At 38.1% G+C, this 17,021-nt stretch overlaps 1 protein-coding gene across 1 annotated transcript in view; it reads left to right on the top strand.

Annotated features, from left to right (window-relative positions):
- The first annotated feature begins 2,375 nt into the window (after window positions 1-2,375).
- Window positions 2,376-17,021, top strand: part of aacs (acetoacetyl-CoA synthetase) — a 39,869-nt gene continuing 25,223 nt past the window's right edge. The window contains exons 1-9 of the mRNA XM_044195313.1: window positions 2,376-2,719; window positions 4,336-4,439; window positions 6,133-6,253; window positions 7,237-7,350; window positions 11,448-11,545; window positions 12,471-12,585; window positions 13,163-13,244; window positions 13,409-13,562; window positions 16,915-16,995. Coding sequence (XP_044051248.1) covers window positions 2,581-2,719; window positions 4,336-4,439; window positions 6,133-6,253; window positions 7,237-7,350; window positions 11,448-11,545; window positions 12,471-12,585; window positions 13,163-13,244; window positions 13,409-13,562; window positions 16,915-16,995 — 1,008 coding nt within the window. The 5' untranslated portion in view covers window positions 2,376-2,580. The remainder of the gene's footprint in view (window positions 2,720-4,335; window positions 4,440-6,132; window positions 6,254-7,236; window positions 7,351-11,447; window positions 11,546-12,470; window positions 12,586-13,162; window positions 13,245-13,408; window positions 13,563-16,914; window positions 16,996-17,021) is intronic.

The following is a 17,021-nucleotide window of genomic DNA, read 5'->3' on the forward strand; positions in this document are numbered from 1 at the left end:
ACGTGTGGGTGATGTTCAAGACTTCTACGGGATGCAACAGTCTTTGCGCCTAGGTTAAAGAATCCACGAAATGTATGAATTTTTCTATAAAACTAATTGCATCTATTGGCACGTGGATAAACTCCAGCCAACATGTTTAGTATAATGACAATCTACATTTTCACAGCATGGCCAGTACAGGGTTACTCTGCTTTTGCATCCATTCAAGAGGCATATTTCAGAAATAGACATTAAGAGGTTTTGGAATAACCTGCATACTTACCTATAACAATAATAATATTATTATTATTATATTACATTAATTCTAGTAATACCTTTGGCTCAATAATTGTAATTTCTTTTCATGTAGCCTATTGGATATCTCTTGTTTTGAATGAAACTGTGGAAATGTGACATTATGAAACTCAAAAAATGACAGTGGTGGAAGAGGTATTCAAAGTCTTATCTGTCTTATGTAGAAGTAGCGATGCCACAATGTGAAAATGCGCCAATGCAAGTAAAAGCCATGTATTCGAAATCTTACTGAAGCAAAGTATTATCAGCAAAATATACTTAAAGTATCAACTACATTAGTTTGTGGGGAGGCACAGCCAGGATAAACAGATAAAAGAGACACTTGCTGCGGAGTGCCAGGGTCCATTTCAGGTCAACTTCAATGTCAGTCAGAATCACACCACAAATAGGTTTGTCTCAGTCATAATACATACTAAATACTACTACATACAGTTATAATAAGCAAGATTTACAGAATTGTACAATGTTATCTAAGTATCTAAGTATCAAAAGCAAAATTACTCATGCAGCAGAATGAACAATCAATCAATCAAGCTTTATTTCTATAGCACCTTCCAACAGCTGAAGCTGAACCAAAGTGCTGTACAACATTAAAAACAAGATAAAAAAATAATAATGATAATAACAAATAATAAAAGTACAAATAGGTCAGCAGAGCACATAACAACATTAAGATAAAGAGAGATGTCACAGGGCCACTGAGTGTTAAAAGCTATTCTAAATAAGTGGGTTTTAAGTTTGGCTTTGAACAAAGGCAGGTCAGTGATGGACCGTAAGTCAATGGGCAGAGAGTTCCAGAGTTTCGGACCGGCCACTGCAATAGAACGGTCGCCCCACTGTTTGCACCGGGACCGGGGGACCTCCAGCAGATGTTGCCCAGCAGATTGTAGAGCTCTGCCGGGTCGGTGAGGGCTCAAAATCTCACACAGATAGGAAGGTGCAAGGCCAATGACTGCATTAAAAACAAATGTCAAAATTTTAAAATGAATTCTGAACTGGACAGGGAGCCAGTGCAGGGAGTATAGGACAGAACCCTGTCAGTTTTATATTATTATATATTATATTCAGAAATTATTAAAATATTATTGCTAATATTATGCTAATTGCATAAACATGTAAGTAACATTTTAGTGTTGCCATGGTGAAGGTGGAGCTAATTTGAAATATATTAGTTTATTCCATAACATTGCATCATATTTTATGAACTGAACATAGTTTTGGAATGTAATAACTTAATCACCAAAGTAACAAATAACTATAGGTGTCAAATAACAATAGATTAGATAACTTAAAATCTCAATAGGGGAAGCCAGTTTGGTCACCCATGTGACAAAAAACAAGAGACACAGGTCAGACAGATCACAGCAGACAACACATGAGACATACTGTGACAACAGTATTGACACTAACACACAAACTGGCTCATATGATGAGCATGTAACAATAATACATATACAATACAAATAAATGTATTAGAGTAAAAAGTACAATTGCCTCTGAAATGTAGCGATGAATAATTGTAAATTAGCATTAGAACTACCTCAAGTAAAGTATAAGTACCTCCAAATTACACTTAAGTACAGTGCCTGAGTAAATGGCCGTAATTACATTGCACCACTGCATTCTAGCAACACTTTATTTTTTCAAAATATCTCTAATGTCTTTTTAAATTTTGGCTAGCTCATATTTTGAATGAAGCAGTGGAAATATGAAGTCATAAAGTTCTGATAATATTTTGGTAGGATGCAAGGTTTTTCATATCAATAGCTTCATTCAATCAAACTCATTTGATGACCTAAAACATTCAATTAACCTCACACCTCACGATTTAGGGTTTGAAATATTTATATTAGAATGTATATATGATTAAAAGTGAGCATATAGCTATCTATACTGAATACTGAGAGATAGCTTCTCAGAGACTATCATTATAGATCACTATAATCATTAATATGCTCGGAACCCTTTGGGCTATTCTGTAGATTACATCGTATAACAATTTGCATAACAGTATTGAACACTGTGCGTTCTTGAATCCAGCTCGCTCGGCTACGTCAAGACGCTGGGCGTGCTCTGTCAGTTACTTGGCAGCCCCACGCTCGTCTTTGACAGTGAGCGTTGGTAGCTGTCTCCCACTGTAATTCCCTAGCCATTCAAACTAAGTAGCTAGCTAGCCAGTGATCTAGTTTAACACGAGCCCTCACCTTAAAGGACAGTTAGCTGAAGAAAGGCGCTCGGTACTCGCGCTAACCGGTGTTTGGCAGCCGACAAAGGGACACGACAAAGATGTCTATAGACACGGAAGGGAAGAGCGAGAAAATTATGTATATGGAGAGCAAGGTGTTGTGGTACCCGGACTCCAAGAGGAACACACAGATGGACAAGTTTAGGATACAGGTCAACGGGGACTACGGACTTAATCTGGGTGAGTAGAGAGGAGGGAGGGAGACAGACAAGGAGCCAGCCAGACAGAGAGAGAGAAAGAGAGAGCTACGTTAACGTTAGGTGGTCGGATTTTTTTATTGCTATCTGTCCATAACGTTATATGTTGTGTAATTATCTTACAGACAGCTTATTAGCTCTAAATTGCCACTGTCTAAAGGTGCTTTGCAATGCAGTGTTTTAAGCTAACTTTGGTGTGCAGCCATTTGGCAATTTAAAGGGGGGTACTAAAGAGACAGTGAATCAGCATAAACACATCTCTGCAGGTATAGACTAATACGAATAATAATAAATATGGCCTCTAACTTGCTCATCGCTTGCTCTTTTTAAATAATAATTAGTTGTTTATAACACTGCAGCTCTGCTTAGCTCTCCTGCTTGGATTACTTCCAGCTCCTAACTAACCTAAAGACTGTCTGCCTGCAGAGCTGCCAGGCGATGAGAGAGAGCGGCCTATTTCAATTGTATCTTTGCTACCGTGTAAATTTGAGCCAACAGGGTGCTGGGGGAATGCTGAAGAACTTGGTCCACCGGGTACTGAATGAATAGAGAGAGAGAGAGAGAGAGAGAGAGAGAGAGAGATAATTACGTAATTGGAGAGAAAGAGGAGCGGGAGTGTAGTACAGCTATGACAGATGTGTGTGAAATGAAAATGGCATAAATGTTTTTTTTAACAGGCATAATGATTATTAGAGTGCAGATTGGCTAGGTAAACTATCAAAGCAGCTGATAGAGAGGACAACTTTTCCTTTAAATCAGTGATTCCCAATCTGGTAGCCCCCCCCCCCCCAAACATAGACTGTTGCAAGATACATTTCAGATGTCAAGATGATTAACAAAGTAGGAAAGAAGAAGATACAACTTAATACTACTTCATAAAATTATATTTTAAAAAAAAAGACACATCTATGCCCCTAAAAACTATTAAAATGAAACAACCTGATAAGCGAACATCAGTCTTTGGCTGATCTGCTTACAGCTCATAGACACATGCAAGCTGATTAGTGATTGCGAGTAAGCACTACTTATATAAAGGGTCATAAGCCAAAAAGATTGGGAACCACTTCTTTAAATTATGCTTGGAGATCTGCCAGCATTTACTTGGTCACCTTGACCCGACTTTTCCTTTCTGCTGGTTACTGGATCTCGATGAAGAAGCCAAATCTTTGTGAATCCCCCTCAGTACGAGAATTATCTTACAATGTAGATGTGATTACAGATTGTGTATAACAGCACCCACTGACTGAATTTAACTGAGAATCACTTTTGGCATTTGGCATTTTGGCTTTAATCATTAAATAATGTTTGGAGATTATCGGTGACTTTAATCTCAGGTTAACAGAACAAAAGGCCAGAGTTTTGTAGGAATTTTCTTTGGCTTCTGGTTTATTTGATGGTTATTAGTGGAACATGACAGGAGCTTGGATGCTGATTTCAACCCATGATGTTGCAAGTAATCAATTTGACTTGTTTTGCTTTAGTGGTACTTGTACTAATGTCTGATCTTTTCTTGTATTTAACTGTAGCAACTTTACATTCTATGTTTGAACTGATAGTCTCACCAGTAAGTAATATTAATATTTTTGTTCTGTCCTCTAGCCAACTACAATGACCTGTACCAGTGGTCGGTGGACAGCTACTCGGAGTTCTGGGCAGAGGTGTGGCGCTTCTGTGGAGTAGTCAGCTCCAAACCATATGAAGAGGTGAGTCCAACCTCTGCTGGTACACTGTCATCTGACAATAAAATAAAAAACAAAATCTATTGTTTAGAAAAGTGCCAACAAGTGAGTTTTTTGAGGTTCTGACGTGGCTGTCAGAGTAGAAAAACTGACCTGAAAGATGCAGTGAATGACCAGGATTTCATTTGTAGGAATTTTCTTGTTTTTATGGTGGTCATTTTCAATTTTACCAGTCTGCTGCTTTCTTGTGGCTCTACCGGAGTACACTAAGTCATACATTTAATACAAACCCCTATGTAACACTGTAAAATGGTTCCCAGTGTTGTGAAATTACATGTGTACTTTCATCACATTTCCAAAACGGTCTGTTCAAATGCCATCAAAAAAATACTATGTTGATTTGATTGATATTTGAAGATGGCACGTGGTGTAAAATATTTCACTGTTTTTGGCACACTAGATTTACATGTTTTGCAGAACGCGCAGAGATTTAAGTTGACAAATAAAACAAAATAATGAGCGAGGCCCATTGTTTCCAAAATGTTTGAAGTGTAAATATTAATAAACTTCCTTGTTGTGCTATGAGTTGGTGAACAGTCTTCCTTAGTGATTATTTTCAATGGAAAGGCAGTAATCTGATATGATTCATCCTACATGGCAGATACATAGTTAATTCATGAACTACTTTAACCTTTCCATTTTTGAATAAAGGAAAATCTCTAATTGATGATACCTGTCAAAGTGGCTGCTAAAAAAGACAAATCTGCAGCTACAATTTACACATGGCGCATTCATTTTTGCGGATAATGTGTGATTGTTTCCCACCCTGTCTGAAATTCAAAGACTGTAAGGCTTATAATGGCATTTCTAACCAATTTAGCTCATTTGTTAACGTTAAATCTGTACCAATTTTATCAAGGCTACATAAAAAAGCCAGTTGGAAAAAGGAGGTATCACTGAATTATTTTAATGTGTGTGTTCATTATTTAATTCACTGTATAGCCTCTTAATGTTGCTTAGTTCCAGGATATGGCCACTTAGGTGGGCGTGTGCGGTAATAAATGGTGCAACAAAAAGGCACTGTTGTTTGTTGTTGACACACCCCTTTTGTACACATGGATAGCACATTCCACGTCACATGTTGGGTTTTTAAGCATACCTTTTTTTCTTACCCACTTAATCCTTTCTTAGGTTTGCAGTCCCAGCATACATTACATGGATGATAGGGAGATAATTAAGTCAATTAGTCAATCAAACATTTTGTAACAGTGAGGCACAGTGGGCTGTTCTTGTTTCAAGTACAGCAACACAATCAGCTGTTACAGTGGTAGAGGCATATGCTTGATTAGTGTGGCTTTCAGTTTTGAGTGTTTTTATCTCACAGTCCCATTTGTGTCCTCCATAACAATTGTGAGTGCTGTTGTCAGAGCCCAGTGCAGAGACTTTATCTCTCTGATCGGTCATATCTTTATTTTTTGTATTCCATCTTATTTTATTTTATTGGACAGTATTGTGTGCTGTCCACTTAATCTAAACCAAGCATTTTAGTTTAAGTTAAGTTTAGTTTATTGAGAAAGAAAGAAACATATTTAGGACGAGACTTAATTCTGTGCCAGCAAGAGCACCAAAGCTTTAAAATGCACGGTCTTAGTCAATGACAATGCTGTGTCTCTTCTGTGTGTGTGTGTCCTTGGTGTGTTTTGTGGGTGTGTACCAGGTGGTGGATGTATCCAAACAGATCTCAGATGTTCCAGAGTGGTTTAAAGGAGCTCGGCTCAACTACACTGAGAACTTGCTCAAACATGCAGACCAGGACAAAGTCGCTCTCTATGCTGCAAGTAAGTATATGATGCTGATTAAAAACTATGTAATAAACAGCAGTATATATATTTTTTTGCCTTTATTAGATAGGGACAGCTGAAGAGAGACAGGAAAGAGGGAAGAGAGAGAGGGAAGGACTCAGCCTTAGTACATGGTGCGCGTGCTCTATCAGGTGAGCTACCGGGGCGCCCCTGCAGTATTTTTTTGTTTTGTTTGCCTTACTTGCTGTTTTTGCAGTTCTCCCCATGGTGCATTTTAACAAGCTGTGGTTTCTCCCTCCCAGCTTACCTGTATGTGATAGGGACTGGGGTTTTTGCACAGATTGTGTTTACTCTCTGTTTTATTTTCTCTTCACAGTTTGTATTTGTATATGAACTAAGCAGGAAGAAAGTCTGGAAGACACAAAAGAACAGAGTTGAAGCTGCATTTGAGTTCAGAATTGATGCAGCAGTGAGTGCAAGGCTGCAAACGTCACTTTATTAGATTAACTGCTGCTCCCTGTTCTGTCACTCTGGACTGTCACATACTAATGGATAGGCCCTTCTTTATTGTCCTATCTGTGTGTATATGAGGGAGAGTGGACTTTTGCACAATCATGTACACATACACATGCACACAACCTTCCTCAGGAGCTGTAATGTAATTATGAGAAGGCCCATTGGTCATAATGCTGTGGAGCCTCTGTAAATGTCAGTAAACTATTAGAGAGACAAGATGCCTATTCCTGTCTGTGCATCTGTCCTGCCACACTATCCTTCTCTATTTATTCATCTCTGTTTCCCTCTTTTTCTTTTCTGTGGATTTGAATTTCAGGGGTTTATTGGAATTTATGTCAATCTAAATAAAAACAACATATGCATGATCGCAAAACCTAAAATGTCCAAATCAATCAAAATATATCCAGGTGTCCTCGGTTTTCAGAATAATTTTTGGAAATGTACACATTTATCTCTGTTTCTGTACACATGTCTTAGTTTCTGTTTGTGTCTCTGTCTACCAGCGGAGGCAAATGAGGAGATTGTGAAGGTGACGTTTGGGGAGCTGAGGCGTGATGTGGCGTTGTTTGCTGCAGCCATGAGGAAGATGGGCATCCAGACTGGAGACAGGGTCGTAGGTAAGTCTCAAATGTATTGCTCTCTGTCTCACTGGGGGAAAACATGAGAGTATGGAAAAAATGGAATTAGCATTTTATATAATTTTTCTGCCTGCAAAGTGATGGTTGATTACCAACCAAATTAGTTGGTAGATAGATTTATTGCCTAACGTATTTCTTTTTATCCCCTTGTCTTCTTAATCCTCTCCTTCTTCATTCTTTCTGGTTTGAAACATGTTGCAGCATGAGCTGGACATGTGCTCCTTTGCCATAAATCTGTGTGTGTGCTTGTTCTCACTGGTAAGGAGAGCTGGCTGTCTTGGCACTCGTCGCAGCTCTTTCTGAAAGTCACCCTTTATTTTTTTCAAAGTTCATATTTGTACAGGGAGGAATGGCTGAACGTGCATGTTTTTTCTGCAAGGCCCCACTGTACAGTACATTCATCCAGATATACACATTTAAACCAGCAAACTAAACAGTATAAACTGCCACTGAGCAGCGCCATTGCAGCAATTGGAGTTTTAATGTATGTCATATACATTTACCCACCAGTTTGTCATCAGTATATTTTTTGAAAACAATTGTCAAATGCCCTTAAGAGATTATCTCTGTCACCTTTGTAGCTTGTTGCCACATTGCTGGCTGTGGAAATGCATATTGAGCTGTTAGTACTGCTCTCCAATACAATACAGAACAATGCCTGTATGTTGTTTGTTAAAACAGATCTGAGCTACAGCATAAGTGCATGTGAATGTATAATTGCACTGAGTCTTATCTGTCACTGTCTCCGTTTCATTCCCTATTTTGTGCCACATTTCCAACCATGACGCAGCAATGTGTATTGAGCCGTTTGTGCTGTGTCAGTATCAAGGGCTTCAGTTACAAAGCGCTGGCAGATAGTAGCATCTCAGATGTCTGAACCATTCTTTGAAGCAATTTCTGTTTTTGCTGGGTGGATTGAACATATTTTTTTGTTACAAATGTTTTTGTCTGGATAAAGATGACAGAGAGCAGGGACAATAGTTCAGAGGTCAGAAAATGCTGGTGTATTTTTTTTTTTTTTAGTTGATTGTTCAAATGCTGCTCCAAAAATGACCAGGATGTGTTTGAAAGTTTGTGTTTGTGCTCAGAGGAAAGATGGATATTGCAGTGAGGAAATCCATTAGCTAAATGACTTAAGCTCTGTGGGAATCTCATTAGAAAGACGGGAGGTTTGGAGAGACGGACAGAAAGGGAGAGGGAGCTAGAGAAACAGAGAGAGAGAGAGAGAGAACCACCTGCTTCATGCCTCCCTTCTTCTTATTACTTTCATCACATATCTAAACACAAATCTCTGTGTGCGTGTGTGTTTGAATGTGTGTGCTCACTTGTGTGTGTGTGTGTGTTGTGTGAGATGTCTTTATCCCCAGGTCGTAACTAAAATGTCTTGTCATTGTCTGTAATCCAGGAGATATATAGGCACTTAGCTGATGAAGTCAACCGAGCTTTATAGCAAGACATGAGCCAACCCAGCACACACACACACACACACACACACACACGCACCTTATAGTTCCATTGATCTTCTCTTTGGTCCTATCATCCTCAACATCACCCTCCATGCTGTTAGCTTGTATCCAGCCTTCACACCCACTGTTCATCCACTAGGGAATGCATATTCTTTTAATTCTGTGTAATTTAAAATACACATAGTATTAACCAAAGTTGCTTTTATAAGCTTTGAAAAAAAATCTTTAGTGTAAAATTTAAGCAAGACAAATAAGATGTGACTGCAAAATTCTGTAGCATTTGGAAAAAGTCTAATTTATCCAACTTCTTTGACGTCATTCAATAAATGTGTACCATCAACACCAACATTCCTTGCTTTATTCTTGAAGTATTGTCAAACCAATTACTTGACTTAATCCACAGAATTTCCCCCTTCAGTGCTAGAATTAGTTTCAGCTGTTTTAATTGGGCTTCATATTCATCTTAAAGGTACCCTGTGGAGTCTTTGACATGTAGTAGTGCTGTGGAGCAATGTTTTTCACGAGTGGGTCTCTGCTTTGTTTTTATTATGCACACGCACCAAGACGCACATGGCAGAAGTTGTCCAAGAAGGATTCCTTCTTGGACAACTCAGCCGAGACAATCTGTCTCCACAGGTCACATTCTTGTTTCTGTAACCATTATCCGATAACTGCCCAGCTCACAGGGCTAAAACCTGAATTTTAACGGGAAGAATTCAACAAAGTAATTATTTTCTACATCTTGTGGTACTTTTTGAAATCACTATCTGTTTCAGTTGCTAAGATAAGAAAACAGTAGCCAAATGTTAGAACAATAGCACTGGGATGGTGCATTTTAATATGAAGTGGTGTAAGTACCCATTAACTTCCTGAAGGGCAAGTTGGCTTTCATTCAGTGGTTATCAACATGCACGTAGACCAAAAAAGTTTTATAGAGGTAAGCATGAATAAACAGATAGGAACAGCAGTGTGTTGCTTTGATGTGTAAGCAGTGTTGTATATAGATAGTGATTCATAATAGTTGCCACAGAGGCAGTCAAGCAAGATGTTGTAGTAAGATTATGATCCATGACACTATTTGTCCTGGTCCAGTGTAAGAGAGTAATAATTTATGAGAGTGCCTGTAGAGCCAGTGTAGCAGGATTGTGATCTGTCAGTCTGAGATGTCATCGAGCCAGTATCAGCTTCCTGGTTACAGCAGGAGTCAGAATAGCAACCAATAAAGCCTGATTATTCATGATTCATAGGAAGTGACAGTATGGTTGCTGTTTGCCTTTGACCAGTCAGATTGTATTATTGTATTATTGCTTTATCATGTTAGATTAGATATGTCATCAACAAAACAGCCCTGTGTTTAAAGGTAGCATGAGAGCTCCTGTGTTGAGCCTGGCCAATCCATATCAGTTTTTTACTCCATGTCATATATTTTAGCCATAATTAACTATTTTCTCTTTTCTGTTAAAATAAAACTTTTATTAATCGAATTTGAATGTAATAGATTTAGTTTAGTTCAACTTTTGCCATGACTGAAGGGCTATATTGACATCAGTAAGTAAATCCAGTGATTACACATGTTAGTATTGCAGTGAGATGAAAATTGTCTTTATTGGCACCAGATGAAATTATCATGAGAATGAATGGTTATCAGATAATGGTAAGTATTTCAATATTGTGCATCCCTATTCAGTATTCTTCAGTTTCTATGATGCAATTGTCTATATCTCTCTTTGTCTCTCTCTCTCTCTCAATCACTGATTGTCTGTGTCTGTCCAGTGAAAAGACTTGTAGTGTCCTTGGGCACCATTTCCTATATTGATCAAGGAATATATCACAGTAAGACAGCAGTTATGATCCCAGCTCTGCTTGTTAAGAATGAAATATTCTCACTGCTCTGGTTGATAGTCATCACTTTTCTACCTCTCTCCCTCCCTCTCTCTTTTTACATTCTCATTTTTCTCTCTCCTCATTTTATCCAGATTGTTTTTGCTCAACATCTTTCTGTCTCTCCTTCTTTCCTCCTCTTTGTCTTCTTCAGCTATTCTCTCAGTGAGGTGACCTACTGCATGGTATTCTCCTGTTATAAGACAGAGACTACATAACAAATCCAATTGCTCTGTAGTAGTAGTGAAATCTCTCATTTCACTACTGCTAGATATCACATAACCTAGATGATGGAAAATCTAACAAACAATAGAATAATTCCTGATGTTTCGGATTGTTTCCTTCTACTATAATATACTTTATTTCTGTAGATGCTGAATAAACTGTAGTCGAGGTTCTTGTCACGTATGATGTGTGGCCTGGACAACAACATTGCACAACTAATTTATGGAAATACAGTTCTGTGCTGTTGGGCAGTTTGATAATAAACAGTAGCAGGATTTGTCTGTAAATGTACGAGTGTGAGTAAGCTGATGATGCACATATGCACATTCTTTATGTCCTGTTGTCAATTTGTATATTTAATGCTTGTGTAGATCTGTATGTTTATCAAACACCATCATAATACTTTATTTTTAAACTCTACATACATCTATAGTCATTTTTTAAATAAAAGGAATCTTGTGGGTTGCTGCTTAAACAATGTTTTCCTTCTCTCTCCCCCTTCAGGCTACCTACCCAATGGTATCCATGCAGTGGAGGCCATGTTAGCAGCTGCCAGCATCGGAGCCATTTGGAGTTCCACATCTGTTGATTTTGGAGTCAACGTAAGGACTGTACTATACTATTTTTATACTTGTATTTTTTTTTATTTACATTATAGTTTTTTTTTTTGTTTTTTTTTTCCATATCGGCATATCATATCAATAGCACTTCAACACATCAACAGTTTCCCATGCAAGATTTTGAGTGCTAGTGTCAGAGTGGCAATTTCTATCTGTTAATCCTGGCAGAGCTCACGTCTTCCTCCACCAACAGTCCTGAGCTGTAGTGGGCCAACGGTCTTTTATCAATTCTCATAGGGGATTCTTGATTGTGGCAAAACAGACTCACATATACAAACAAACATATAAAAGGGGAATCAGTGAGCGTGAGTGTAATTAACTTCATCCTACAGCAACTCTTTCCTCAATGGTCTTTTTGTCAACTGGTCTCTGCTTCTTGTTTCTGGTGTGCTACTGCCCCGTCTGGCAGATCCGAGAATTGCACTTACAATAAAAATGTGTTGTCACCCATAGTAGGAAATTATTTGACTATATTTTTCCAGTTTATGCTTTACGTAGGTAGTAATGTACAGATGTAAGAGATAAAGGTATATTGTGCAGACTCTTCATTAAATTCCTCATACATTTTGTCTGAATCACATTGTTTTCTGCCATTGCACACTAATATGCTCCTGTTCTGGAGTGGTGTTATCTGTACTTCCTGTCTACTTACTCTAGTGCTCTCCTTTTTGGTTAAAAACCTCATTCCTCTCCCCTTAAAATCTTATTTAATCTCAGAATTCCTTTCTATCAAACATGACAATTCTAGATTTACTTTTGTGTGCCTTGTGGGTAACAGTTAAATTAAAAAATATTTATCTAATTTCCTGTGGAGTTTTTGCAGACTTCTCTAGGCTCTAATTATTTGTTCTTACTTTTCATTTTAATAGGTTTTAACCCTCTCTCTCTTTTTTTTTTTTGGTCTCAGGGTGTCCTTGACAGGTTTTCTCAAATCCAGCCCAAGCTGATCTTCTCTGTTGCCGCTGTGGTTTACAACGGCAAAACGCATGACCACATGGAAAAGCTGACCAGTGTTGTCAAAGGTTGGCACCCACATAATCTGTCTGACCATACATTTTTACATTTTTTGGTTTATTATTCTGCTCTTACTCCAGTATTACCATCAATTAATTACATAGAATAACAAATATAGTATGGAGAATGTAGAAAGACAGTCATGAAAGACATGTGTGCCGACTTTTTTTTTTTTTAACATGTTTTGGTCTCTTAACAGCAATTAAAACTTAGAAGGAATTTCTGCTAACATGTAGATAGAGAACATAAGGGCCAGGAGAGTAGAATAAAGTAGCTGGGTTTTACAAGTGTTCAAAATTAAACTGTCGGAAGAATTAATGCATAACATGCTGGATACATGTAAAGTATGAAGTAGGATTTCTTCATCTGCTACCACAGGAATGCCCAGAGAGTTACTAAGCATCTTTCAGCGCCTCATTAAAAAAAATCTTCAGTGGCTTCCGTAAAGATCCAAAATTTGTTACTTGTTCATGGAAACAACACCTCTCTGTCTCTCTCTCTGTCTCTCTGTCTCTCTGTCTCTCTGTCTCTGTCTGTCTGTCTGTCTGTCTGTCTGTCTGTCTGTCTGTCTGTCTGTCTGTGTAGGTCTGCCTGACCTGAAGAAAGTAGTGGTGATTCCCTACGCTCGCTCCAAACACGAGACTGACCTCTCCAAGATCCCCAACAGGTGTGTGTCTGTGGATGCAACTACACAAGTGTTAAAACTGAGAATATTTTTGTATGACAGTGAGTAGGTCAGAGATATACTCTCTTTCTTATATATTGTCTAAGTATTTTCCTTAATTTAGTCTTTGACAAATTTTTCTCTGTTTTTGTTTTTTGTCACCGCAGCGTATTTCTAGACGATTTCTTGGCATCTGGGCGTGGTGAGGTCGACCAGTTTCCTCAGCTGGAGTTTGAGCAGCTTCCATTCAGTCATCCTCTGTTCATCATGTACTCTTCTGGCACCACAGGAGCTCCTAAATGTATGGTTCACTCTGCTGGGGTAAGAAACACATTGGCTTCCATTAGCCCAGAAATCATAATTATGGATCACTGTCCTTCTCTTTGTTTGTTGAGCTCACATCATTTTATAAATAATGGGAGGAATGTTACATCTTACTGACCCGTGGGTCGTCCTGTATTCATGTTTGTACTTTTATAACATATAATTGATTACATTATGTAAACAATTTGGAATAAGGAACATTACAGTTCAAAACAAAGTGCTACTTTTGTTGCTGTTTTTGTTACTTTTTGTTACTATTTTTTGTTACTTCTCCACAAGGGTTAGATAGACCACAGCTGTCTCTCTCTCTCTCTCAGACACACACACACACACACACACACACACACACACACGCACATTAGCACGCGCTGGTCGCATCTGTTTGCAGAGCTCTCCTGGGTTGGCCCACATGTACAGTTTGATATTCAGTGCACACCATTTATATTAATAGACATGTGAACAATTTGAAAAGAATGTGATGCTCCCACAAAGGCCAGAGTAATGTTTTCAAGAAGAGAAGATAAGAAAAGAAAGAGGAGTTGAGAAAACAATCTCACCACAAGGTCTATTTATTAGCTGTTCTGGAGCTTGCAAACCATCACGCATGATCTTGATCAGCAGATCGGCGTTTGCCCTGTTGTTATGGAATTATAGATGGTCAAATGTTCATTTCTGATCACTAAGGATTTCTCATTCATTCTGACTTGAGAGCTAAGGTTTAAAGTTAATTCTTGACCTTGGAAAAGGCAGTTGAAAAATCTTTTAACACAAGATCCATTTAGTAGCTTTTCTGGAGCTTTTGATCGGGAATATGTGATCCTAAATTTTAAAGGCTAATGGAAACTCCCACTCTCTCAATATTACAGCTGTCAAAGAGATTTAGTTATGGTACACACATCTGACATATTAAGAGCAAAATCACAGTTTTATGATGTAATCCTTCAAAACATTAAAAATGTGTTAACGATTTATCGACAGCCATTGTGGGAGTCCTCTTTCATCCCTGTAACACGTAATAATTTCCTGAAAATGTAATCAAATTTGCACTGAACTTGATCGAAAATGTAAGAAAATGTCCTGACTGATATTGTAATAACATTTTACCGATAATGATAATTGAACAAATTGCAATAGCCCATTCCACAATTATTATTTTTTAAATCAGCCTTATTGTCTTGACAGGCGCTCAGCAGTTTCGTTATTTTCCCTCGCTTACCAAAACAATTAGGCTGTGCGCTCACAGAAATTTGACAGTACTAATCGCAACGCAAAGTGTTTGCCTTATCAGGAAAGAAATCACCAGGGTTGTAAAAAGTGCCCAGAAATTAAACTTAAGTGAAGGCAGTGGTTCTCAAACTTTTTTGGTCAGGCCCCCTTTAAAACTTGAAAATCCGTGATTGGAACCCCCCATCATAATCCATGGTCTAATCTACTTTAAAATGCAGGTAAGTATTAAGGTCAACTTTTTTCTTGATTTTAAATTTGATTTGAAACCCTTTTTGAATGCAGAAATTTCACAAGATCAGGCGAGGCAATGGAGACACTTTATTCAATAAGAATCACTGTTGACTCAGATGAAGAAGAACATTTCATGGAGTTTGAATCGACTGTTTTGCCTTCATCGCTTGCTTGTGTAACGTTAGCCATCTTCTGCAGCTTTTGTCATCTTCTGATGGTGTCTAATCTAAGATCCGCTCTGGTCTAATGGACGATCCTTGCACAACGACCAATCAGCATGGGTATGGGCGGGTTCATCTCCCATTGATAGGGATTTTAGTTTAAGGCATCTTTGTGAGATAACAACGTACTACTTGCCATCTGTTGTAAATTTCACTACATAAAGCCTAGTTTACAGTAGGCTAACATGACACTAACAGTATTATAAATTTTGTATACTTGCACACTTTACATTTCCGCATACTTTTTTACATTATTACATTATCCCTCAAAATGATTACATCAGTTTTGAAAAAAAAATTGACCCACCTGAAAGGTATTACACTATCGGAAAAATGTTATTACAATATCAGGACAGGACATTTTACATTACATCATTACATCATTGGTCAAGTTATTACATTATTGGGTTTTATTACATTTTCATTTAAGTTAAGGGCAAATTTTATTAGATTTTCAGGAAATTATTACATTATTGGGTGCTACACCCTTTTTATCCAGATTTGATCATACTTCTATTTTACAGTACCTCAGTAGTAGTACAGTAATAGTAATTGTATGTCTCTGTCATTTGGTTTTACATATTACATCTTCACCACAAGATGGCAGCAAAGCTCCATCAGCCGGTCTTAGAAAGGTGTTCGCTCTCAAGAGAGTGTGTGATTGAATTTTTTTCCCCCCTAAACATACTACATCTGAGTGAGGGAGAGTGTCAGATGAATGTGTGATTTCAAACGGACCACAGCACTTTGAAGGCTGAAACACTCAACATTCAAAATGGGTTAACACACTCATCTCCCTCTCTGACACACACCTATTGTTTTTTTTCTCCGTTTGTCTGTTCTTTGCTTTACCTTGCTGCCCTTCTTTCACATTAGCTTTTCTATCCTAAACCTCCTTTTCAGACTTTCTTCAGGTTTTTTTCCCCTGCTTTACTTTTTCTCTCCTCTAGCTCCCTTTTCTTTCTTTCACTTATTGTCTTCCTCTCTGTCTCTTTCTTTTGTGCCCCCTCCCTCTCCCCATGCTGCCAATAATTGGACAGTAATGCGTTGGTGAAAACATTTTGTATTGCAACGCTGGTAGTCCTCGCTGGCTCTACCAATTAGCCCCAGCACTGTTGTGCTGTCTGCTTTGTTACAGCTCTGTTAACATGCTTTCAGTAGCAACATGGCATGCACCAAAGGACGGGTATGGCAGCTGAGTCCTGCCAAAGATTATATGCACGCGCGCACACACACGAGCACCTGTTCATGCAAATAGGAACGTACACGTAGACTCAAAACTAAAGTACACAGTCACACACACTTATACGGATCATACTCACCACCAGCGATAATAAGCTATGCAACTGTGATGTGCTGCTGACTGTGGGAGAATTCACACTTAACACGAATTGCCCTTTTTGTCAAAAGAATTGCTTATGTGTGCTGTGTACACTTAGTAGTCTTGGTTAGAAGCTTTTTTTTTGTGCAACTGATGGAGTTTATACATATTTTAAGTATATTGTTATAATTTGAAGATATAAATAGTAGTAGTATTTATTTAGTGTCTGTTCATTTATTAATAAAAGTAACAATCAACAAATGTCAATGTCATGAATGAACGTATTAACAAAAACCTTAAAACAAGTCATTATATCTCTCTCTCTTGCTTTGTCTCTCTGTCTCTGCAGGGCACGCTCATCCAACACTTGAAAGAACACATTCTCCATGGCAATATGACCAGCAGTGATGTCATCATTTATTACACCACGGTAGGTCTACAACTGTTTCACAATAA

The sequence above is a fragment of the Siniperca chuatsi genome, linkage group LG5 (assembly GCF_020085105.1).
Source record: "Siniperca chuatsi isolate FFG_IHB_CAS linkage group LG5, ASM2008510v1, whole genome shotgun sequence".
Taxonomy (NCBI): Eukaryota; Metazoa; Chordata; class Actinopteri; order Centrarchiformes; family Sinipercidae; genus Siniperca; species Siniperca chuatsi.